The sequence below is a fragment of the Littorina saxatilis genome, linkage group LG15 (genome assembly GCF_037325665.1).
Source record: "Littorina saxatilis isolate snail1 linkage group LG15, US_GU_Lsax_2.0, whole genome shotgun sequence".
NCBI lineage: Eukaryota > Metazoa > Mollusca > Gastropoda > Littorinimorpha > Littorinidae > Littorina > Littorina saxatilis.
Genome location: NC_090259.1, coordinates 19707839 through 19733396, shown reverse-complemented (window position 1 = coordinate 19733396; position 25558 = coordinate 19707839). Strand labels below are relative to the sequence as shown.

The 25558-nt window shown below is 42.8% G+C and overlaps 2 protein-coding genes across 3 annotated transcripts in view; one reads left to right on the top strand and one right to left on the bottom strand.

Moving 5' to 3' along the window:
* The window catches only part of LOC138948777 (uncharacterized), a 408503-nt gene that overhangs the window by 97612 nt on the left and 285333 nt on the right, over positions 1 to 25558 (bottom strand). The gene's annotated exons all lie outside the window — the stretch shown is intronic.
* Positions 114 to 21849, top strand: LOC138948778 (cyclin-dependent kinase 9-like). Of its 2 annotated transcripts, XR_011450078.1 has the most exons (5): positions 114 to 337; positions 7230 to 7314; positions 8679 to 8769; positions 15313 to 18796; positions 18844 to 21849. XR_011450078.1 is itself a non-coding variant. In XM_070320391.1 (4 exons), exons 1-4 carry the CDS (start codon positions 219 to 221, stop codon positions 16164 to 16166), a joined length of 1149 nt encoding a protein of 382 aa, XP_070176492.1. In that variant the 5' UTR covers positions 114 to 218; the 3' UTR covers positions 16167 to 21849. The 2 variants fall into 2 exon arrangements, 1 of the variants encoding a protein (XP_070176492.1); XM_070320391.1 differs by having other exon boundaries at positions 15313 to 21849.

Here is a 25558-nt window from a genome sequence, read left to right as displayed (position 1 = left end):
ATACCCATCACTCTTCGTCGTCTTTTGTTCATTTACGGTAATCATCTGTGTTTTTAGGTAGTGTTAACGGTTTTTCATTGCGATTCGGCATAAAGACGTTCACTCCTGCTCCGAGAGCAACAAGTTGTCTGGCTTGTCTGCTGCAGAAGTGGCCCACGCATACACGCAGCTGCGATGAATGGATTCACCTGTGTTATCTCTGAAAAGTTGTAAATACAATGAGCAACGGGCAGCCAAGTGGTGCACCAAGCACAGACGACGATATAGATTTTCCGTTTTGCCCAAATGCATCAGAGAAATATGAAAAAATCGCCAAAATCGGACAAGGCACATTTGGGTGAGGCATCTCAGACTCATGTTGAAGGACTTTCGATTTGTGCTTTGATGTGTGCATTAATACTGCTCATCGAAGGCTAATTAAGCCGAGTGCTTGTTTAATTCTTATTTTCAGGACAACCCCGAAAGTTGGACAAATGTGTGCAATGGCTTTTCAGTTTGCTTTCTCACTTATGGGAAGAGTGATCCAGCAAAAATGAGAACAGCTGTTACAGCGTTTCACCGTTTTGCTGTGTGTGCATACGAATAGTGACATATTTTCTGTTAGAATGACCACTTCGGGCAAATTTGTAAGGTTTTGCTCAACCTCTGCACAGAAGTTATTGTGCATGTAGACAAACATTGTCTGTGGATGTTTTTCAGTTATGCTTGTTGAGGGTATTACTATTAAGATGCAAAATATATCATATATGTATGCAGAAGTACAGAAAAGATGTGACAATGTTTTACGTAAATATAAACTTGACCGTTATGAAGCATGACGATTAGTTCTATCAGAGAAAGGATAAGTCATTGTAGGGGATGACATTTACAGAAAAAAAATTAAGCCGCAGCAAGGTCGCTGCAATCTAAACAGATCATGGCAGTAAGTTCCGGCTTCCCGCAATGTTGTCACGAGGATTGCGGGTTGTCGCTACTGCTTTACTAGTCACAGCGTGATGGCAGCAACAGCTGTGTAGGTTATATGGACAGCTTAGTCGTAGCAACATCGCAGAAACTCTACAGGGTTGTTTGCTAACAGCTAAGGAGATTGCGTCAAGATAGCAGCAACAGCTGAGTAGATTGTAGACATCGCGGCTTAAGTTACTGTGACCGAGTCACAGCAAGATCACAGAGACTGCAGAGTGCTTAATCACTAAATCAGCAGCTCACAGGATTTTGTCGTGACTTCAGAGTAGAATGATCATATGGTACAGATACTGAGATAGTAAGGAGGGTGCTTTCCCGTAGTCAGCCATACATGGGTGCAACTCTGCCGGCTACACGCCGGCAGCCGGTTTTTGGTTTCATCGGCTGCCGATGTTTTTGTTCCAGGAGAGGGGTTTTTTTGGCATTTTAAATACTAAAAAAGCTGGACCCCAACTTTTGCCGGTTTTTGGAATTTTCCAGGTTGCACCCATGCATATATACAGTCGACTCCGGATATTACGTCACCCCTCGGGGGATGTATTTGAGCGACGTTATACGCGGTGACGCTGTATCCGGTTCATCGGTTATAACGTCACTTTTACGCGCGGGTGATGTTATATCCGGAGTCCAAGAGTTATGTCCCTTTCTAAAGTACTGACTGTTTTAATAAAACTGTGCAGAAATGGAAAGTGCATGCATTAGTGTTGTTTAAAAATTACAACAACATATTGTTGTAAGTTTTAAACTAACTTATTACAATAATCTTTAATTCACTTCCTCATATATAGAATTGTGGACTATTCTCTTCTTTGCGTATTTCCAAAACCTGGCTATACCATGAATACAAAATTGTATACACAACATTTTCCCCGAAATTCGGCAACAGTAGTAAATGTACAATGTTGTAGGCTGCATGCTGATTCTGAGACAGGTTGCTGGTGTTGGAGTGACAAGCTCCGTCTGGTTCCATCGACAATCTCAGTCTTTAATTATAGTGTCCAACGTTATTAGCTTTAAGGACACACACACATATATATGGATGTCGTTTATTCATATTCTGCTCTCATCTTGACCTGTCCTTGATGTCCGAAGAAATAACAAGTCGCGTAAGGCGAAAATACAACATTTAGTCGAGTAGCTGTCGAACTCACAGAATGAAACTGAACGCAATGCAATTTTTCAGCAAGACTCGTGGCATCGTCAGTCCACCGCTCATGGCAAAGGCAGTGAAATTGACAAGAAGAGCGGGGTAGTAGTTGCGCTGAGAAGGATAGCACGCTTTTCGGTACCTCTCTTCGTTTTAACTTTCTGAGCGTGTTTTTAATCCAAACATATCATATCTATGTTTTTGGAATCAGGAACCGACAAGGAATAAGATGAAAGTGTTTTTAAATTGATTTCGAAAATTTAATTTTGATAATAATTTTTATATTTTTAATTTTCAGAGCTTGTTTTTAATCCAAATATAACATATTTATATGTTTTTTGAATCAGAAAATGATGGAGAATAAGATGAACGTAAATTTGGATCGTTTTATAATTATTTTTTTTTTTACAATTTTCAGATTTTTAATGACCAAGGTCATTAATTAATTTTTAAGCCACCAAGCTGAAATGCAATACCGAAGTCCGGGCTTTGTCGAAGATTATTTGACCAAAATTTCAACCAATTTGGTTGAAAAATGAGAGCGTGACAGTGCCGCCTCAACTTTCACGAAAAACAGGATGACGTCATCAAAGACTTTTATCAAAAAAATGAAAAAAAAACGTCTGGGGATATTATACCCAGAAACTCTCATGTCAAATTTCATAAAGATCAGTCCAGTAGTTTAGTCTGAATCGCTCTACTCACACACACACACACAGACACACATACACCACGACCCTCGTCTCGATTCCCCCCTCTACGTTAAAACATTTAGTCAAAACTTGACTAAATGTAAAAATGACGAGAACTTCATGGGTCCTTATACGTAATTAATGTCTATTTGACTTATATTATTATTATTAACGAAGAAGTTTCTCGTCAACAGCAAAGTGGCTGCCCACCTTTACGCACAATCGTTCTGGTAGTAACAACTTTGGGTTCATAGTTACCCCCTTTCCCCCATCCACCGTCTCCACCACATCTAGTGAGCGAGACGTTATACTCGTTAGACTACTACTGTATTATTATTATCATTATAACGTCCGACTTGATATAACGTCCATGGCTTTCCAAGTTGAGTCAAAATAGTGCTTTAAGAGTGCAGTATCACTTTTCTCAATTTGTCGGTTCACTGCACTTAGTGTTTACCTTTACAATTTAGCCTGGGCGACCTACTCAGCCTGTCGACAACGCCCAATTGAAAGTGACGCTCAGCCTCCTCGTCGAGGGCAGTTGTAGTCTGTATTCTACGGACCAAAAAACAAACAAACGTCGTAGTCTGTTCTCATCCTCTCGACCTTCTCCTAGTCCTACCGTCATTTCAATAATCGAGTTTTTTTATATGCGTGATTGAAGGACAGAAGTAGACAGATCCATTCGCACGCGCTCGCGCAGGAGTAACCATGTATGCTCGATATGAAACTTTTTAAAACAATTTCTTTTAGTTAAAAACAAAAACAGGAACTCACAACACGAATGAAATGGAACATTTTTCTTTTAATTAAAAACCTAGAACAGGAACTCACAAAACGAAATGAAATAAAACATTTTTCTTTTGATTAAAAACCTCGAACAGGAACTCACAAAACGCATGCAGCAAAAATGATTATGCCTTGAACCTAGTTTTCCTTGGGTCTCTAACAACGGGAAAACGGAAAAACTTGAATACCGTTAACACACAAAACTTGTGACACGTGTAGGGTAAATGAACATGCCTTGACAGTCGTTCACCATGCAAACTGCTGCATATGGGGATTGATATGACGTTATAACCGACATGGATGAGTGACGTTATAACTGGGTGACGTTATATCCGGTGACGTTATATCCGAGGTTAAAATAGTCTTGGAAAGAAGGAATTGAGCCGGGACCGGTGTTTGGGTGACGATATAACGGGGTGACGTTATATCCGGCGACGTTATAAACGAAGTAGACTGTATATGATATTTACCGAGCAACAAAAGAAACGCGAAAAAAATCGGCATTGTTTGATTGACAAAATCTCGAACAATTTTAGAGTTAGAATGATCAAACCACAAAAGTTTGATGAAGGCATGTTTGACCTAGCTGTTGTGTGATTATTTTGATGCTGCGACTGTTTGAACACACGGGACAAGCAGGTTTAACGTTAATGAAGTTTTGGAGGTCTCGCTCAGTCAGTCTTCATCGCGTTCTCTGGCCACTGATCGGACACTGGTAGCTTCCAATGATGCTCCTGGTAGTGTCAGTGGCTGTATTGAATCGATCTCGAAGACGTTGTGGCAGGAAATTGCGATCTTGTCTTATTGAGGTAACGCGTATGATCCACTGCGTTGCATAACTGCAGCACTTCCAATGTCAACAAAACATTGTGGAAGGTGATAGACTGTTGACATGTGTACGTTTATAGCACATGCCAGCGCTTCTGGATCATCCCCAGCTTGAAATCGACCTGGCATTTTGGTGGTGTCAGTCTTGGCATCCTGGCTGTTTCAAAAGTGAGACTGGCAGCAAGCATGCCTATTGGTCTCGTTTGGTTGCTAATGCATTAGTGAACCCGTCTCACACATCAGATTTCTCCTGCTCCACTTGCGTGTGCTGCAAGCGCGCATTATGTGTTTAACGTTAAACCTGTTTGTTCCGTGTGTTAAAACAGTCGCAGCATCAAAATATTCACACAACCGCTAGGTCAAACATGTATGCCTTCATCAAACGTTTGTGGTTTGATAATTCTAACTCTATAAATGTTCGAGATTTTGTCAAGCAAACAATGCAGAATTTTTTTGCGTTTCTTTTGTTGCTCGGTATATATCAACTATTGGAATATAGGCCTTTTTCTGTGGGGGTGGTTATGGAGAAAGATTTACTTCTAGGGGTACATTAAAGGCTAGGGTAGGGATGGAAAATTTGTGTCACACATACAGCGGCCTGCATGATGCAGACTCAGGGGTACAATTTAAAACATTTATAACTTTCCCCTCTGAGCTCTTGATCAGATTTGATTGTCGTTTTTACATTTAGTCAATTTTTGACTAAATGTTTTAACATAGAGGGGGAAGGAATCAAGACGAGGGTCGTGGTGTAGGTGTGTGTGTGTGTAGAGCGATTCAGAGTAAACTACTGGACCGATCTTTATGAAATTTTACATGAGAGTTCCTGGGTATGATATACCCAGACAGTTTTTTTCTTTTTTTCGATAAATGTCTTTAATGACATCATATCCGGCTTTTTGTAAAAGTTGAGGCGGCACTGACGCTGCTGTCACACCTTCATTTTTCAATCAAATTGATTGAAATTTTGGCCCTGCAATCTTCGACGAAGGCCGGACTTAGGTATTGCATTTCAGCATGAAGGCTTAAAAATTAATTAATGACTTTGGTCATTAAAAATCTGAAAATTGTAATTACAATTATCTTTTTATAAAATTATCCAAAATTACTTTTATTTTATTCTTTATCATGTTCTGATTCCAAAAACATATAAATATATGTTATATTTGGATTAAAAACAAGCTCTAAAAATTAAAAATATAAAAATTATGATTAAAATTAAATTTCTGAAATCGTTTTAAAAACAATTTCATCTTATTCCTTGTCGGTTCCTGATTCCAAAAACATATAGATATGATATGTTTGGATTAAAGGCACAGTAAGCCTCCCGTAAACCATCACAGAGCTCCCCGAGCGTCTACATACAGTACAAGCATACTTCCATTTGAACGCTCACCGAACGGGAACATCCTGGCTGCTTTCTGTCGAGCGTGAGAAATTTTCAAAGAATTTATTTTCGTGGACTTGCTCCTCTACAACAATGGCGCCTCGTTTTGGTGCTGGACTGCTGTTATGAATATTCAATACCAGAAATCACGCCCGGACAGTAAGCCTCCCGTAAACCATCACAGATACTGTCAGGCTTTTACACACAGTACAAACACCCTTCCATTTGAACGCTCACCAAACGGGAACATCCTAGGTGCCCTACGTAAAGAGTGAGGAATTTTTAAAGAATTAATTTTGCAGATTGTCTCGAACACTTTTTGGACCCATCCTGAACTCAGGTCAAACATGAGTTACTTCCCTTCGGGTCTCATTCTATCGATGTAAACTGGCGATAGCCGTGGATCGATGATTATCAAAATGTTTTTGGACCGTGGTGCGTTTTTGCGCTAGACCTAACTTTTAAAATCTAAATAATAAATTGACAGCTTGTTACACAAACATTCTTTAATCATAAAAGAATTCTTTTTTCATCAAGACAAGATCAGTACAATTCGAAGTTGTGAAAGTTTGAAAAAAGAAAAGCCCGGAAGCAGGGTCACGCAAGGGTCGTAGCAGACGACGGTTTATGCATATCGCCGTTCCTCTCAACAGTCAAAAGCCATCGCTAGAGTTCTTGTGAACCACAGCCGTTTGTTTCGTGCATAAAAACGTGCTATTGTAAATAAGCTCACATCAAGTCGCATTCAAATGACTTACTGACGACTACATTGTGAAAAACTCAAAAAGGGAAACTGGATCACACGGGTTCACGATGGCTCAGGGGTAAGATAAACCACGCAAAAATAAATTCTTTGAAAATTGTTCGCTCTTTACGGAGGGCACCTAGGATGTTCTCAATCGGTGAGTGTTTAAATGAAAGGGTGTTTGTACTGTGTGTAAAAGCCTGACCGTATCTGTGATGGTTTACGGGAGGCTTACTGTGCCTTTAAAAACACGCTCAGAAAGTTAAAACGAAGAGAGGTACAGTAAAGCGGCTTGTCACTTTCACTGCCGTTTGCACTAGCGGCGGACTACGGTCATTGTGAAAAAATGCAGTGCGTTCAGTTTCATTCTGTGAGTTCCACAGCTTGACTAAATGTAGTAATTTCGCCCTACGCGACTTGTTTTATCTTTCATTCAGCATGATAATGAAGTGATGTTTTTCATTTATTTTATTTGTTTATGCCTACTGGTAGTGGTACACCCCAGTCATCTCCCCTTTTGTTTTTAAGACCACCTGAAATCGCAGAGGTAGAGGGCAAATTCAAAATGAATGTCATTTATCTTAAAAACCAGGTGGAGGTCTCAGGTTCTTTAGTTAGGTTCTTTATTCAATAATTTATTTTAAACTCATGCTTGTTCAACATCTTTCTCCTCAGAGAGGTGTTCAAGGCGAGAGAGAGGAAATCTAAAGCACGACTGGTGGCCATGAAGAAAGTACTCATGGACAACGAAAAGGAGGGCGTAAGTGACACTTCTTTATTTAGGCCAAAAAGAAAAATATGTCTGTTTCCGGTAACATCGCCAAAAAAAAAATAGGGTCGGTCGGGTTCCCGGAAACAGACATATTTTTCTTTTTGGCCTTAGCATTCGCCATGTTTATTGTAGGAACAACGCTTTATACTTTAACTGGTATGAGAATAGATCTTTTTCATGAGATGTTTCAGATTCCATTAAGTGTGCAGATTTGAAGCCTGTAGGATGAAGTGCGTTGTATTAGCTATTATGGCCGTAAACGGATGAATATAATATATACATTATATATAATGCATGTTCGGGGCAATAACATTCGTAAAAGAAGCACATACAGTAAGGAAAGAAAATGTGCCGAATACATGGTAAAGCAAATGACAAATAATGTGTGCAGAATCACTGGTGCCCAGAACATTACAGCAGGGTCCCTTCGGTGGTTGTTAACGACAGGTTCGCCTGTACTTTGCATCAGTTGTAGTCCATTGTACAGCTAGGATTGGTTGTCGGGAAATGAAACAATATTATGTACACTGTGTTATAGCAGGGGTTTAAATTCACTGGAGATACATGTACAGTGGTACCTGCGATGAAAGGACACCCTTGGGACCATCAAACAGTGTCCCTGCATTGCAGGTGGCCTGTCATGACAGGTATATTTTGGTAGAGATAATTGACAACGGGACCTCAGAATGTGTCCTTTTATGGGAGGTGTCCTCTCATCGGAGGGGCCACACATCACAGGTACCACTGTAGAACTATTTGTTGTTGTGGACTCCAGCTCATTTATGTGTTTCCGTGTGAACATGCATGTGTCGCAGGGGCGGATACAGGCAAAAAAAAGTTTTAAAAATTGTGAATAAAGAAAAATTGATGGCTCAGATTGTATCAAATTGGTTTGTATCAAATTTTTCCCGGGGGAGCATGCCCCCGGACCCCCTTAGGCTCCGGCCTTTGTCTGCTAAGTGACGGTTTTGGGACGTAGTTGGGTAATTTGTGGGCTCAGGGTTGCACCAGATCGATCAATTGTCCTTGTTTTGATCCAAGTTTGTCTAGTAAATTTACTTTTTTGAAGCCGTATTAAGGGAAGTTTCTTGGCTCAGAGAGCACCAGATTGCCCCATTTTCCATGTTATTATCAACATTTTTCTCGCGCTCTCAACTAAACGCTTCGCGTCGTCGAATTGTCCCTAAAAGAAGTTTGGAACACCCCCCCCCCCCTCCTAAAATTAAAAATGAAGTGATCCGCCCCTGTGTTGTGTGTGCTTGGTTATCTATGTGTGTGTGTCTGTCAGTGTGCTTGTATGTTTAAAAGTGTAAAGGTTATGTCATTGCATCTTTGACTCGTTCTCTTTCCAGTTCCCAATCACAGCCCTCCGGGAAATCAAGATTCTTCAGCTGCTTGACCATGAGAATGTTGTGCGCCTCATAGAAATCTGTCGAACAAGATGTAAGTTTTACTTTTAGTGATACACTACATTTTTTACATTTAGTCAAGTTTTGACTAAATGTTTTAACATAGAGGGGGAATGGAGACGAGGGTCGTGTGTGTGTGTGTGTCTGTCTGTCTGTGCGTGTGTGTGACTGTGTGTGTAGAGCGATTCAGACCAAACTACTGAACCGATCTTTATGAAATTTTACATGAGAGTCCCTGGGAATGATATCCCCGGACGTTTTTTTTCTTTTTTTCGATAAATACTTTTGATGATGTCATATCCGGCTTTTTGTAAAAGTTGAGGCGGCACTGTCACACCCTCATTTTTCAATCAAATTGATTGAAATTTTTGTAAAGCAATCTTCGACCAAGGCCGGACTTCGGTATTGCATTTCAGCTTGGTGGCTTAAAGATTAATTAATGACTTTGGTCATTAAAAATCTTAAAATTGTAATATTAATAACATTTTTTTTATATAGAACGAGTCAAATTTACGTTCATCTTATTCTACATCATTTCCTGATTTAAAAAACATATAAATATGTTATATTTGGATTAAAAACAAGCTCTGAAAATTAGAAATATAAAAATTATGATCAAAATTAAATTACCGAAATCGATTTAAAAACAATTTCATCTTATTCCTTGTCCGTTCCTGATTCCAAAAACATATAGATATGATATGTTTGGATTAAAAACACGCTCAGAAAGTTAAAACGAAGAGAGGTACAGAAAAGCGTGCTATGCAGCACAGCGAAACCACTATACCGCGCTGAACAGGCTCGTCAGTTTCACTCCGTTATGCACAAGAGGCGGACTACGGTCATTGTGAAAAAATGCAGTGCGTTCAGTTTCATTCTGTGAGTTCCACAGCGTGACTAAATGTGGTAATTTTGCCTTACGCGACTTGTTTCTTTTGTGGTCTTCATGTTTTTATGCTACTACGAGTAGTGTTGTCCGAGACAAGGAAAGATGATTACATTTCTTCGTCACAAACATCACCAAAACATTAAGTCAGTGAAGTCACATTTTCGTGGGGTTGGGAAAATGCGGATACGAACATTATTTATGTGAGCCTAAAAACTGTTTATCACAAATAAAAGTGGGAATGTAGAACTCAAAAGTGCACACGTTTTCTCATCCCAAACAGCTAAAAATGTCATAAAAACAGTAAATTGAACTGTTCAAAAACATTTCTTTCTGGTTTTTAGATTGAGCACCAGTTTAGTCACTGCAGTGCAGATATTTTGGAAGTCCCAAGAGTTCAAAGAGATGCTATAAGAATCAAAATTTGAGGTGGGGAACTTAAAGTTTTACGATCGATGAAACAGGTAACAGCTGTAAGGTGAATGAATTTGCCTGCATTGTGTGATTCCTGTAGTTTTGTAATTGTCAGTAAAAGAATATTGACGAAGTCAGACATCTTCGTCTTCTTCTGGGTCGGCGTTTGATTGTCAAGCTAGTCAATTGCGGGCTTAGCAGACAACAGTTTTAACGCCTAGAGTGCCTTCCCTTGGACTGAACAATGCGCTGTGTACTGAGACATGCTTGGAATGTGGTAGGCGCGCACATGCAATTGACATGGGGTTATCCCCGAGTACGCTAGTACAAGGCCTCAGCAGACTTTAATTGTGTGTCTGTCTTTCTCCACTTAACAGCTTATTGCTGGGAAACTACTGGGCGCAGTTCGTTCAAAAGTTGATACACTAACTTGATAATAGGTCCGATTGATCGTATTAAAACTTCATAATGTTACCTGGGACCTAAATGCGAAATAAACCACAAAAACGACTTGGCCGTAGGAGGAGTTCACACCGGCGGGGCAACACGCAGCCATTGACCTGATAGAACAGCCGAACGCGTCACACAAAAATACGTCATGACAAAGTTACACGCAAAGCGAAAGAGACTTTGACGTCATTTACTTTTGTTCGGAATTTTCCGTCTGTTCCTAGCTTGTCAGTGAAGACCTGACGTGAGTAAGCTTACCCAAAACGTCTTTGTTCTCTATTCTCATTGCAGCTGTGAAATAATCAGTCTTGTGTCTCGGTCGTGTAGGTACAGAGTTTGCTTCTGCAATCATTGTGTTCGTGTTGATGACGGCTTCATAAGACAAAATAATAAGCGAATCTATCGCGAGGAAGACGTTTATGTACAAATCACCGAACCGTTTAATGCTTGTCGAAACATATCTGATCACAGATGAGGTCGCAGTTTGTAGGTTGAATCTATGAATCGGCCACAGATAGATCTGCATTTCTGGTCAGAAACCAACATTCACACCACAGACATTTCAAACATTTATATTTATTGAGCGAGCCAGTCTGAAGAGTACTCGGGTCCAGCGCGAGCGTTTTTTATTGACGCTAGTAAGTGGAGTATGAAATCATGGCTGATACAACTATATCGTAAGTTATTAGTTAGCTCATAATTATATGTTTACAAGAAGAAGCAAAAATGGAAACACAAAATCCTAGCTATTACTTCTCTGGGGATAGCTATTTTTGTCATGGAAATAACTGCAATTCGTAGACATGTGCACCCAAAAAGATTGATTTTTTTTTCGTCGCGCGCGATTTTTTAACAGTTACAGTGCCTTGCCTTTTCATTAATTTAGTAAACAAAAACACTGCATACATTTTGTCTTATCTTTTTCTTCACACTAATTTAAAATACTTTTACTTGAATTGCTTATGTCCCAGTGTTATTTTCTTAAATAAACGTGTACAAGTTTTGCATGAACCCTACCTATAACAAACATTCACCAATAATCCATTAAAGCTCGGATCGCTCCAATCTTCTAAAAGACCATAGATCATTTCTGCATTAGTTTAAAAAATGTTCACCAAGTTAATAAAAAGTGAGCTGGCGTTAAAAAGGTCTTCATGATGTCCTGTTTAAATTACTCAAATGTGTTCCCTCTGAACCAGTTTTCTGAATATGCAGGTCAAGCGTGTGCTTTTTCTGTGCTTTGTATTTGTAATTCATGCATGGAGGTGTCTCCTTAAATGTGCAGCCCTTCCCATGTAAACGATTAGGTTCACTCTGACCAAAGGGTCGGTAGCCAAGATCAAATAGAGCCCTGAGTGTGAGACAGCTTTTCAGGCACTGAAAACAGCACTTAACGGACAACCGGTGATGAAACTCCCTGACGTGAACCAACCCTTTGTGTTGAGAACTGATGCTTCGGATACTGGATTGGGAGCTGTGTTACTGCAGGCCGAAGATGGCGTGCTGCGTCCCGTGGCTTATGCAAGCAAGAAGCTCACAGAGACAGAACAGCGTTACGCTACGGTGGAAAAGGAATGCTATGCCATCGTCTGGGCAATGGGAAAGTTTGAACCTTACCTGTATGGTCAGGAGTTCGATCTGGAAACTGATCACCAGTCCTTACAATACCTGCACCGTGTAAAGGCTTCAAATGGAAGGTTGCTACGTTGGTCACTGTTGCTTCAACCCTTCCAGTTTCATGTTCGTCACATCAAGGGAAGTGAGAACCACATTGCTGACTTCTTGAGCCGGCATTAGTGTATGCGATTTCAAACCCCGGGTTTGATGTTAGTAGGGGAGCGCGTACTCAGTTATAGAGTACATTTGTTCACGGCGATGTTCGCCGACTTTTGGTTTTCTTTTGATGTCCATGGAAAGTAAAAAGTGCTGTAACATTCAAGGGCTGAAATACCCAGATTGATGGATTTTTTTATCATATTTTTGAATGATTGTGAATTAAACCCTTGGTTTAATCTTAGTGGGGGGGTATTGTCACGGTCCGTGACAGAGAAAAAGGGCTGCGTAGTGTAACATTTGTCACAGGATTTACCTGTTACCTGTATTTTGGGAGTGTGTGAGCGAAGGTTACCGGCGGGTAGAGTTCGGCGGGTAGAGTTCCCCGTGTCATTCTTTTTCACGTGTATTACGATTTTTGGTGTGGGGTGGGAAGGCTTTGAGGTGTTGTTCTGTAGTCTGGTCGGGGCAGACCCCACCAGTATTTCGTTGTGGATGGATGGGTGGTAGCAGTTTCATAAGCCGTTTGGGCTTACGGGGGTCTTGCCAACTCCATGGCTCGTCGTTGGAGGGCTGGAGTTTAGCTGGCAGTGGTGCCAGTCTCCTGCTGCGGGGATGCAGCGTCTTGCGGATGGCACGTCGCCGCCGCATCATCGAGGGATGTGTTTCCTTCGTGTAAGGCTGAGGCTTATGGGGGCTTATGTGTGCTTACCTGTGCACTCTACTGTCCTGTCGGGGATCTCGACGACTGGTTGCCTTGGAGCTTTGGGGATGGCCAGGGGAAGTATCCAGCGTATGGAGTCTTCTTGTCACCAGCATCACGCCTCACCATTGTGATGTAGCGGGTTCTGGTTAAGGGTGTGTGTATCACCTTGAGGATACGTGGCTTGTCGCCACGTGGTCATCGGTCTCGTCGTCGTTCGGACGATCATCGAATGGCTGGGAGTTGGGAAAAGTGTGCGTCACTTGGCGGGGTTCGTCACCACGAGAACTCCTATCATATTGTCGCTTGGACAATTAACGCCTCACCATTGTGGTGTAGCTGGTGCTGGTTAAGGGTGTGTGTATCACCTTGAGGATATGTGGCTCGTCGCCACGTGGTCATCGGTCTCGTCGTCGTTCGGACGATCATCGAATGGCTGGGAGTTGGGAAAAGTGTGCGTCACTTGGCGTGGTTCGTCACCTCGAGAACTCCTATCATATTGTCGCTGGACAATTAACGAACTTGTTTTCCTCTCGTCATAAGGACGATGCATTTCAGCTGAGATTTCGGAGCGAAATCGTGTGAACTTCTTGTCTTCTAGACGGGAAACTAATCGAACATCATGTGTAGCCAGGGTATTACGTCTACTACTTTAAGTGGTTGTATTTTGTTGAAAATTGTGATTGTGTTTGTGAGCTAGAAGTGAGTGAGTTAGTGTGGTGTGGGTGTGTTGGTGTCTGTTGTAACTGCAAGAGTAATTAACTGGGAAATTCGTACTTAAATAATTGTTGATTGTTTTTTTTTGGATTAAATTTTGAATGTTATGTTTCGTTTGCCTAGGTATGCACCTAGTATGATTGGTGGTGCACTTGCGTGAACTGGTATGCGTAACATGTACATGGCCTTTACATGTAAACGATTAGGTTCACTCTGACCAGGCCTTTACATGTAAACGATTAGGTTCACTCTGACCAGGCCTTTACATGTAAACGATTAGGTTCACTCTGACCAGGCCTTTACATGTAAACGATCAGGTTCACTCTGACCAGGCCTTTACATGTAAACGATTAGGTTCACTCTGACCAGGCCTTTACATGTAAACGATTAGGTTCACTCTGACCAGGCCTTTACATGAAAACGATTAGGTTCACTCTGACCAGGCTCCCGCAGTGGGGCACTGCGGTTATGAAATTAAAGGCCCCTCCTGTTTTTGGAACCGCAGGAGCTTTCTAGTTTGCTGTTACTGTTAGGTAGATTTTTGGTTCCTCTTTCCTGTCATGCTCTCTTTTTCTTCATGAATTCTTTTCTTTTTTCTGCCTTCTTGCTCATTCACCTGTATTTTTTCCAAAAATCTCTTCTCTTGCCGCTTGTCTCGCGATTCATGTATAGTTTAATCTGTTAGTGTTCTGATGTAAGTCCAGCAGTAGATAGGTTAAGCCTATTTTAACATACTGGAAACTGGTAATCTTCCAGTAGGTATTAATTTAGTTTTACTAAAGCCTGCTGGGACACAAGTAATGGGTTAGTGCATTTGTAAACAGGAATCGCTTGACAAGTGGCCCCCTTCATCCCCCCCTTCCTCGTCCTGATATGGCTCTGCGTAGTCGGCTGGACGTTAAGCAACAAATAAACAAATAAACTCTGACCAGGCCTTTACATGTAAACGATTAGGTTCACTCTGACCAGGCCTTTACATGTAAACGATTAGGTTCACTCTGACCAGGCCTTTACATGGTATAAGACCATCCCCAAACTTTGACAAATATCAGGGATCAACCATCTGGGTGCTTTCTGTGCACAGTTAGATTTTAATTAATTATTTTTTTAAAACACAGGTGTAAATCTGCAAAATTCATTCCTAAAAATATCCAGCTCCAGGAAAGAGTCAGGATATAGATTATTGGCATGTATCCAAGTCGAGAGATGGTTTATTCTATGTAAAAGCCTTGGCAGATCTGGTACAGTGAACGTAACTGATTTTGGGTAAGGGCTCAGTGCCTGAAATTAAGCCTGCATGGGCCGCTCAATTGTTCAGAATACCTGGCGGCAATGATGGCACGAGGCAGGTAGTATGCCACCAATGGAACTGCTTTTTTTTTTTTAAACTTGTTCGAAGGCCTTGAAAAGGGGAAACGTTTTGTTCATTTCAAGTAGTCTTTATGAAAAAATATTTAACACGAAGGAAGTTGGAACTTGGATAAATACAAATTGAATTGGCCTCTTATAGTTAGGTTATAATACACACCTGTAAAGATTGACATTAACCGACTGCTGATGCCAAACAACATCCCCAATGACAGCATTCTATTGACTCTGCTTTGTTTCACATAGATATGTTTCCTTGTGTGCAGCGGGCCCTTACACCCGAAACAAAAACACGTTCTACCTGGTGTGCGAGTTTTGCGAGCACGACCTTGCAGGGCTGCTGAGCAATGCCAACATCAAGTTCAAGCTGGCGGAGATCAAGAACGTCATGCAGCAGCTGCTGAACGGCCTCTACTACGTTCATGTCAACCGTGTCATCCATCGCGACATGAAGGCCGCCAACATCCTCATTACGCGCACCGGAGTGCTGAAACTGGCTGACTTTGGCCTCTCGCGCGCCTACAAACAAACGGAGAAGGCCAACCGGTTTACGAACCGGGTGGTGACCTTGTGGTACAGGCCACCGGAGCTACTTCTTGGGGCTCGGGACTACGGGCCGGAGATAGACCTGTGGGGGGCAGGTTGCATCATGGCGGAAATGTGGACGCGGACTCCCATCATGCAAGGGGGGTCTGAACAGAGCCAGTTGAAGCTGATCTCACAGCTGTGTGGATCGCTGACGCCAGAAGTGTGGCCGGGCATTTCGAGCCTGGATCTGTACGGCAAGCTGGAACTGCCGGAAGGGCAGAAACGACGAGTGCGTGATAGAATGCGAGGCTTCATGAAAGATGAGCTGGCCGTAGACTTGGTAGACAAGCTGTTGTGCGTGGACCCGTCCAAGCGTATCGACAGCAACAAGGCTCTGGACCATGACTATTTCTGGTCTGAGCCGCTACCGCTCTCCCTAGGCCCCTTGTTGTCCAAGATCACAACCTCCATGTTTGAGCTTCATGCGCCCAAGAGACGGAGTCAGTGGATGCACTCTCGCCATCAGGGTCAGCAGCAACAACCGCGACAACCTCCGCCTCAATCCGATCAACACTTTGAGCGGATTTTCTGAACGACCAGTTCCTTTCCATCTGCCAGCCCCCTTCACCTGTGATTTATGCAAGTTGCAGCATTTGTGTCATGTACTCACTACTTCAGGGTCAAATAGGTTTTAAGGCACACTCCTTCTTGTGACAACAGCTTGGCTTACCTTCTCAGATCTGGCCAGACGTTTATGTGGGATAAAACCATCTCCCTGCTTGTCACGTGCCAAAATTCAACATCCTGACTGATTTGCTGCGGTGAGTTTTAATGTTTTGATGAATTAACTTCTATTAGTTCTAAGACATTTTTTTTTTCTTTAATTCCCCACTGTGCAAAGGAAGAACCCATGCTGTTAGTCGTTTTTGAGTGAAGGGTCAATTCAGACCTGTTTACCCCTACGATTTCGCCGTATTTTGTACGCAAAGTTGCCATGGATACGACCAATACGTTTGGAGAGGAAAAAAATACGACGATCGTAACAAAAATCAAGTTTGATCGTGATCACTAAATGGAAGAAGAAGAAGAAGAAATCGAAAGTAGGTTGCCAAACCTGTTCTCGCGATAGCCCAGTGGATAAAATCCAACTTTGACGATTGGTCAATGTAATCACGTGAGACGTGATATATGATGAGATTTTATCTGCCGCCATTGTTGACGTCGAGTCCAGCACGTTGACGAAAATGTCGAAGTGAAAAGCAGTAACGCCTGAAAGTTCCACTTCTGAAAACGTTCATGAACGTTTCTTGTGAGTTGCAAAATACTTTCAGTCTCAATATTTTGAAAATACACTGAATCTCGGTGATAAGTACACCAAAGTCAAAGTGTAGGTAAACAGGTCTGGGTCATGTTATGTAAAAGCTTGACCAGATGTGTGGTGGTGAGCCAAACAGTTTACATGGAAAAGAGTGTGCCTTAAACTATAAGTTGAGATACTACAAGTACAATGATGAGTTTGTGGTTCAAGAGCACCTGGTTTCTAAATGATTTGTGGATAGTAGCGTCAGTTGTAATATATTCCTGCTCTGGGTTTGAGAGAGTGCGAGTGTCTTTGCTTGGTTATTCTTTTTTTGTTTATGTTTTTTGTTTGTTTAAAGAAATATTTGCTCTAAAGTTTGAAAAAAAGTATGCACATTATGTGTTTGCTTGATTATTTCTGTTGTTGTTGCTGTTTTTAGTTTTATTTTTATTCAGCCTACTTGGCTTATGTGACAGGGTGACGCAGTAGTCTCCCTTTTACGGCAGCTGCTCCACTGATCTAAAAATAATGGATAGCACGTACCTTCTTATAGGCTATCACAACGTTGACTCCACCGGATCCACCATCTTGGGACACTGTGAGATACCGTGAGAGAAGACTGCTGTCAACTCTCGAAACTACGATTATTTCCCTTTGACCATGTTTGTCAGTGTGGTACTGGTAGGGTATAGTAAGATGGCGGCGCTCTGGTTACACTGTTCATTGGCTGTGCGCTGTCCATTATTTTTAGATTAGTGCAGCTACTCTGAATTGAAAGCGTTGTCTCCCTGTCTTGAGTGTGAGCTGGTTATAGTAACTTTACATTGCTGGTTTGTCGGTACTAGACAGCGCACACCTGTGAGATGTGGAGAGCTCAGGCATGGGAATTGTCCGCGAAAAGAAAATTACTTTTCAGCGAAAATAAAAAAGTGTCCGCGGCAAACAAAAGGTAAATTAAATTATATACATGTATACTATTGTCTCTCTATTAATTATTTGCTTACAGGAGAACTATCAACATATTGGTCTAAAATGCTAAAAATTCGTTTTCCTTCCGGTGGGGGGCTTTGCCTAGGCTATGCCTAGGCGGCCCCTCGACCTCGGCCTATTTTCAGAGTTTTTTCTATTTTGGAGTTCCCATGCCTGGAGCTGTGTGTGATAGGGAGTGGCTGCTGTTGTCACCCGGGACACTGTTGCAAACGTTTGCATTCACATGACCATTTTAGTTTTACAGGGCTATTTGATATTTATTACACCCCCGGTATAGGGGTGTGTATAGGATTCGGTCGATGTGTTTGTTTGTTTGTTTGTGTGTTTGTGTTCGCATATAGATCTCAAGAATGAACGGACCGATCGTCACCAAACTTGGTGAACAGGTTCTATACATTCCTGAGACGGTCCTTACAAAAATTGGGACCAGTCAAACACACGGTTAGGGAGTTATTGGTGGATTAAGATTCTACAAGGACTTATAGAGGGACATATTAATGGTCAAAGGGAAATAACCTTCCCAGTTGGTGGCAGTGAGAATGGTAAGGACGGGGGTGTTTTTCCTACCTCGGAGGAATTTCTTGTTTAGCTCAAACTCGCTCCTGTTTGACTGGCCTAATGCCTTCAAAGGTGATTTAAGGTGTTTTGTGCAGCTGGTTACATTGAGTTGGGATGCTCAAGAATGCATCACCTCTAAACTTGTATACGTGCAGTTGCTGCAGTTGTGTGTTAAACCCATTTCAGGGTGAAAAAAGTTCTGGCTTTGTTATTTTAGGTATTGTTTTGAACAAAATTGTAAAGGAAAGCTCGGCTGGAATCAAATTGTAGAGAGTTCTTTGTACTGTAGGAGGATATGAGCGTGTACAGTAGTGGTTAGAACATCAGCCTTCCCTGTGGAAGATTCGGGCTCTAATCCCTGCTGCACTTTGTGGGCCAAGGGTGGAGATTCCTTCAATCTTGCAAGTCAATTTATGTGCAGACCTGCTGGTGTATTATCCCCCTTCGTGTGTACACACAAGCACAAGTCCATCTACTGAATTAGGCATGAACAAATCCTGCAATCTATGTCAGAGTTTGGTTGGTTATTGAAATACGAAAACTCCCAGGCATGCATCCTCCAAAATAGGAGTATGAGTCTATGACTGTCTAAATGGCAGGGTGGGAGGAAAAACACGCTTTTCTGTACCCGTAAAAGTCAACGCATGCTTGTGAGTGTATGTGGGAGTTGCAGGCCAGGAATGCAGAAGAAGTAGTTCGTAGGAGGCTTGGGGACCAGCAAAGTTGTTTTGCGTTGTTTTTTTTCTCTCCAGTGTAAATGTACAAATTGAATTGTAACAGGTGATGCACTTGCTACTGAGTGCTGTTGTTTAAGCATAGCTTTATGTATCCCCCCGTGGGTTAGGGGGAAGAATTTACCCGATGCTCCCCAGCATGTCGTAAGAGGCGACTAACGGATTCTGTTTCTCCTTTTACCCTTGTTAAGTGTTTCTTGTATAGAATATAGTCAATGTTTGTAAAGATTTTAGTCAAGCAAGAAATGTTAAGTCCTTTGTACTGGAAACTTGCATTCTCCCAGTAAGGTCATATATTGTACTACGTTGCAAGCCCCTGGAGCAATTTTTTGATTAGTGCTTTTGTGAACAAGAAACAATTAACAAGTGGCTCTATCCCATCCCCCCCCCCCCCCCCCCCCCCCTTTCCCCGTCGCGATATAACCTTGAACGGTTGAAAACGACGTTAAACACCAAATAAAGAAAGAAAGAAAGCTTTATGTATCAAAGAGAAGAAAACAAACACCAAACTTTCGCATTCTGATAAATGCAGTCTTAGTCTTACCACAGATGTACTTCATGGTGGGAAGAAAAATGCTTGAATGAAGTTCTTGATTTCTTTGTGTGTTATAATAATAATATTAATATATAATAATAAAAACGTTTGCAATAGTAATTGTCAGGAAGCTCATGTCACATGACAAAGACAGATTTCATTGTATGGAGCAAATGTGCCACAGTGAAACCCTTATTTAAGACCTCCAAAAAATCTGAGAAAACTAGGTCTTAAAAAGGAGGGAGTCTTAAAATGGAGGTAAATTTACAGAGTTGATGAACAAAACATCTGTAAAATGAAGCCCTGAAAAAGGGGAAGTCTTAAATTGGGGGGGGGGGGGGGGTCGTCTGCTGTAAAGGGAGGTTCCACTGTACTGTTCTAAGTCTGTCAGTGCACCCCGGAGTGCCATAAATTAAATCCTCTCATTCTGTGATCAGCAATTCGTGCCAGCTTGGTTCAATAATTCATTTTCTCGATTTGCTCCACAAGTCTCTTTGCCCATTGTGATGTTTTAGTGGCTTACATGATGATAATACTGAGACTGTGGGAGTGTTCTGTGCATAAAGAATATAATGACATGGCACAGGCATTGAATGAATGGTACATGATGTGGTTTTGTCTGAAACCTGAATTCATGCTGTTTCATAAATTTTCAGACTCTAGATTTTTATTTGCGCTTTTATTTTATTTTATTTTCTCTCCCCCCCCCCCATATTTTGTTGTGTGTTGTTGTTGAAAATGTGTAATTTGCTTCAAGAATTACCCCCCGCGGGTTAGGGGGAGTCTCATACTGTATTGGTTGGGGCGAGAAAGAATTTACCCGATGCTCCCCAGCATGTGTAAGAGGCGACTAACGGATTCTGTTTCTCCTTTTACCCTTGTTAAATGTTTCTTGTATAGAATATAGTCAATGTTTGTAAAGATTTTAGTCAAGCAGTATGTAAGAAATGTTAAGTCCTTTGTACTAGAAACTTGCATTCTCCCAGTAAGGTCATATAATTGTACTACGTTGCAAGCCCCTGGAGCAAATTTTTGATTATAGTGCTTTTGTGAACAAGAAACAATTAACAAGTGGCTCTATCCCCCCCCCCCCCCCCCCCCCCCCCCCCCTTTCCCCGTCGCGATATAACCTTCGTGGTTGAAAACGACGTTAAACACCAAATAAAGAAAGAAAGAAAGCTTCAAGAATTATTGGAACCAAACAAAATATTAGATTTACTTTCAGACATTACAATTCAACGACAAAAACATTCAGGTGTTTTCATTACATATAGATAAATTATAGGCACACAAAAGTTTCATGTAATGCTAATGCACATATACATGTATACATAATTTCTGGTGGGAGGGAACCGGGATTTGTTTTAATCCATAACCATCGCCATGTCCATAACATTAATTCGGTTTGCTGATTAATCTTTGTTGTTTATTAAGTACAGGGTGACACGAAAAAAACAGATCCCACCAAAAGTTTAATATTTTCTGAAATAATCAGCCGATTCTTTTATTTTTTCAGGTGAGCCAAGCTGAAATGATGTTCTAACAGCCCACCAAGTTTGAGCTTCAAGATGTCATGGACAACGGAGCATAAGACATTTATAGTCGAGGCCTATTTTCGGTCGAATTCTATCCACGCTGCTCAACTGGAATTCAAAAGACAGTTTGGACGTAGAGACTTTCCTGTTAAATCAGTTATCTATGGATGGAGGGATAAGTTCAGAGACCATGGGACTGTCAATAACCTCAATAGTAAAAACCCTAACAGGGGATCCCACTCTGGTCGACCTAAATCAGCAAGGACACCGAGGAATATTGATTCAGTCAGAGAGTCTGTTGTGCGCAGCCCGAGCAAATCTGTTCGCCGGCGAAAATAGGCCTCGACTATAAATGTCTTATGCTCCGTTGTCCATGACATCTTGAAGCTCAAACTTGGTGGGCTGTTAGAACATCATTTCAGCTTGGCTCACCTGAAAAAATAAAAGAATCGGCTGATTATTTCAGAAAATATTAAACTTTTGGTGGGATCTGTTTTTTTCGTGTCACCCTGTATATCGGCAATACCACACTTCTGTTTGTTTTTCTGTCTGTGTGAATTTTGTTTAATGTTTATATATAGTTGCGAAGTCACACTAAAACTGAATTAAAGATTGCAAGTTTACTCAGTGTGTGTGTGTGTGTGTGTGTGTGTGTGTGTGTGTGTGTGTGTGTGTGTGTGTGTAAGGAAAAGATAGAGAGGTGCGATTTTGAAGGTGTTATCTGAGGTACGTGGTTAAAAATATTATACGTTATTTGTATTTTTTACATTTTACACAGATCGAGACAGTCAGTGTTCCTCTGAGACTGCGCCAAGACTGTCGATACCTGTGTGAAATATGTCATAGTAAATAATGCAAATAACATATATATATACACTGAGCCCAAAAAGTTAAGGATATTTTTTCAGTGGTATACCCCAGATGTTAAACAGCAATTTTTGGGTCAGAAATATACGTGTATTTGAAGATCAGTCTTTCTTCTGCTTAAAAATGTGTTTCTTAAATCTGAGCAATATTTGGGTATGACGTCACATGTCCGTGACCACGCCTACCCTAAAAAATGGCCTTTTTTGACAGCATGATTCACCTTCAACCGTCGAAACGGTGACTTAAACTGAATAATATTTTGCATTGTTTACACCAAAAGGTTTATTAAATAACATATTCTTACTCCGAATCACATTAGCATTGAGTCACCTGAGATGCTTATCACTGAAAAACGCTTACCCGGCTAAAAATTTTAAAGGGAAGCAACCCCATCACCAAAACGAAAGTGAAAGTAGCTTTGGTAATGGGCCAGCACACTGGGAGTTACCTCCCATACGGGTGTGTGCCACGTCACTTCCTCTAGGAACACGTGCCTATTCTCATACGTCTTTTTCACCTCGGAGAGGACGGTTCACTTTTTGACGCTCTGTGGCTGACCTTGTGTGTTTGAGTGACACCCGCCGGCCACGTTACCCAGCTTTTCTGCTCGCCTTGCCTACAGTTTGGTGAGCTCGTTCCCGTTTGTTGTTGGTTGTTTGCGCTGTTTTCGTTACTGTACGTTGTCCGTTTTTTGCGGACTTGTGTGTCAGTGACTTGCGTGTTTCGCCATTTTGTTGTGTGAGTTAGTTAGCTAGCTCGTATGACTTTGCTCGTAGCTCTGCGTGCCCCTTTCTGTGTTGGGCAAGTGTAGCTATAGTTTTTTGTTGACGCGAAAGTGTGTGTGTTTACTGTGTTTTCAGTCGTTTAGACTTACGTTTCAGTAAATTTTTTCGCGTTGCCACGTGTTGTTGACTGGCGTGTCAGTGACTTGCGTGTTTCGCCATTTTGTTGTGTGAGTTAGGTTTCTAGCTCGTGTGACTTTGTTTGTAGCTCTACGTGCCTCTGTTTTTGTGGGGCAAGTTTAGCTATCGTATTTTGTCGACGCGAAAGAGTGTGTGTTTACTGTGTTTTCAGTCGTTTAGACTTACGTGTCAGTAAATTTTTTCGCGTTGCCACGTGTTGTTGACTTGTTTGTCAGTTACTTGCGTGTTTCGCCATTTTGTTGTGTGAGTTAGTTTACTAGCTCGTGTGACTTTGTTTGTAGCTCTACGTGCCTCTGTTTTTGTTAGGCAAGTGTAGCTATCGTAATTTGTTGACGCGAAAGTGTGTGTTTTTTACTGAGTTTTCAGTCGTTTAGACTTACGTTCAGTAAAATGTTTTCGTGTTGTTTACATGGATTTGACAGCATGTCTGATTCAGACAAGCGCTGTGGCAAGTCGGACCCCAAGGGGAAATTTAAGCCTTAGGCTTCTTCTTAAGCAGTTTTACTTGTACAGACCAAGAACGTAGCACTTTGTTGTCTGTACCTTTTTCGGCGCCTTGCGCTGTTTCTACTTCTGCTATCTTTTGCGGCGCCTAGCGCTACTGTTACGTCTGCTCCGGTTCTCTACTACGGAGACTTCGTCCTCGTTGTTAGCACCTGTGCAGGGTGCGTTGGTTCCTTTCTGTTTTAGACACTGGTTCCAGAAATCCGCAGCTTGGTGCAGGCAGAGTTCCAGCGTTCCGTCGCCAGTTGTTTGGCGTTTCCGGCATCTGGCAGTGACGTCCGGGCGTTGGCTTCCGTGTCTTTGCCTTCCATTTCCGGTTTGGAGCAGCGTCCTCCCTCTTCAGCTGCGGCTGGTAAGCAGAGCTGGTCCGATAGCCCTCGTGAGGCGCCTGGACGTTCTCTCTCGGGAGACAGCTCTTTCGCTTCGGGTCACGACCGATACCATGCTGATCTTTCATTTCCGGCGATAACCTACGAGGCCCCGGATTTGATCGAACAGCGGCGGCAGTCGGTTTCGGCTGCCGCATTTCCGGCACTTGCCGGAAGTGATGATCCGTCCGCTCCGGCACGCTACGGCGGTCGCGGCAGGATGGAGTATTCACTGACTTCCGGTCCTTCCGGATCGCGAAGTCAACCAGTGCAGCCTTCGTTTCCGCATTGCGCGGTTCCGTCGGCTACACTACCGGCACTCGCCGGAAGTGATGATCCGTCCACGCAGGCACGCTACGGCGTCTGCGGCAGGATGGAGTATTCACTGACTTCCGGTCCTTCCGGATCACGAAGTCAACCAGTGCAGCCTTCACTTCCGCATTGCGCGGTTTCCGACGGCTACACTTCCGGTTTCGGCCGGACACGCTGCTTCCTCTTCTGGTGCTTCCTTCCGGATACCAGTGGGTGGATTCCAGCGTACGCCTTCCGGCCTGTTAGTGCCTAGGCTTGAGCAGGCATCACTCCACTCTGATGGGGGAGTGACGTCAGCTCATCCAGCTCCGGTTTTTCCGGATAGTCGTCCTGCCTACCCTTTACCTTCACAAGGTTCTGGGCTGCAGGATGATGTTCGTGCACAGGCATTTCCGGTTTCCGGTTTGCCAGGGCATGCTTCTGCTTCCGGAACTGGTGTTTTTGGTTTCAGTGCAGCCTTCGCTTCCGCATTGCGCGGTTCTGTCGGCTGCACTACCGGCACTCGCCGGAGGTGATGATCCGTCCACGCAGGCACGCTACGGCGGCTGCGGCAGTATGGAGTTTTCACTGACTTCCGGTCCTTCCGGATCACGAAGTCAACCAGTGCAGCCTTCAATTCCGCATTGCGCGGTTTCGTCGACTACACTTCCGGTTTCGGCCGGACACGCTGCTTCCTCTTCTGGTGCTTCCTTCCGGATTTCAGAGGTTGGATTCCAGCGTACGCCTTCCGGCCATTTAGTGCCTAGGCTTGAGCAGGCATCACTCCACTCGGATGGGGGAGTGACGTCAGCTCATCCAGCTCCGGATTTTACGGATGGTCGTCCTACCTACCCTTACCTTCACAAGGTTCTGGGTTGCAGGATAATGTTCGTGCACAGGCATTCCGGTTTCCGGTTTGCCAGGGCATGCTTCTGCTTCCGGAACTGGTGGTTTTGGTCATGGTTCCTTGTGTGACTATTCTGATGCTCCATCAGTGGTCAACGAGGAGTCTCGGGGCGTGTTTCCGTCGAAGCTCAAGTCTGTTCTTGACATCGCGGCGGAAGTAGCGTCTCGTTTTTTCCCCGAAGGGGTGGTGGCTGCGGATTCTTCCGCTCCGTTCGTTCCTTCGGCCATGGCGGACTTCCGGCCGGCACAGGAAGATGTTTCTTCCTTCCGGTTCGCCGAGTCTCCGTCAGTGGCTTACCAACTTTCGCATTCGCTGGTTCGTCCAGCACATGCGGGGAGTGGTATTCGGCCAGTGCCTGTTCCGTTACTGCTTCCTTTTGGTCCAGTTCCGGAATCAGCTCAGCAGTGGGTGGCGTCGGCTTCTCAAGCCTCTTCCTTTGTGCCTACGGGCAATAGGAAGCTTAGCTTGCCCA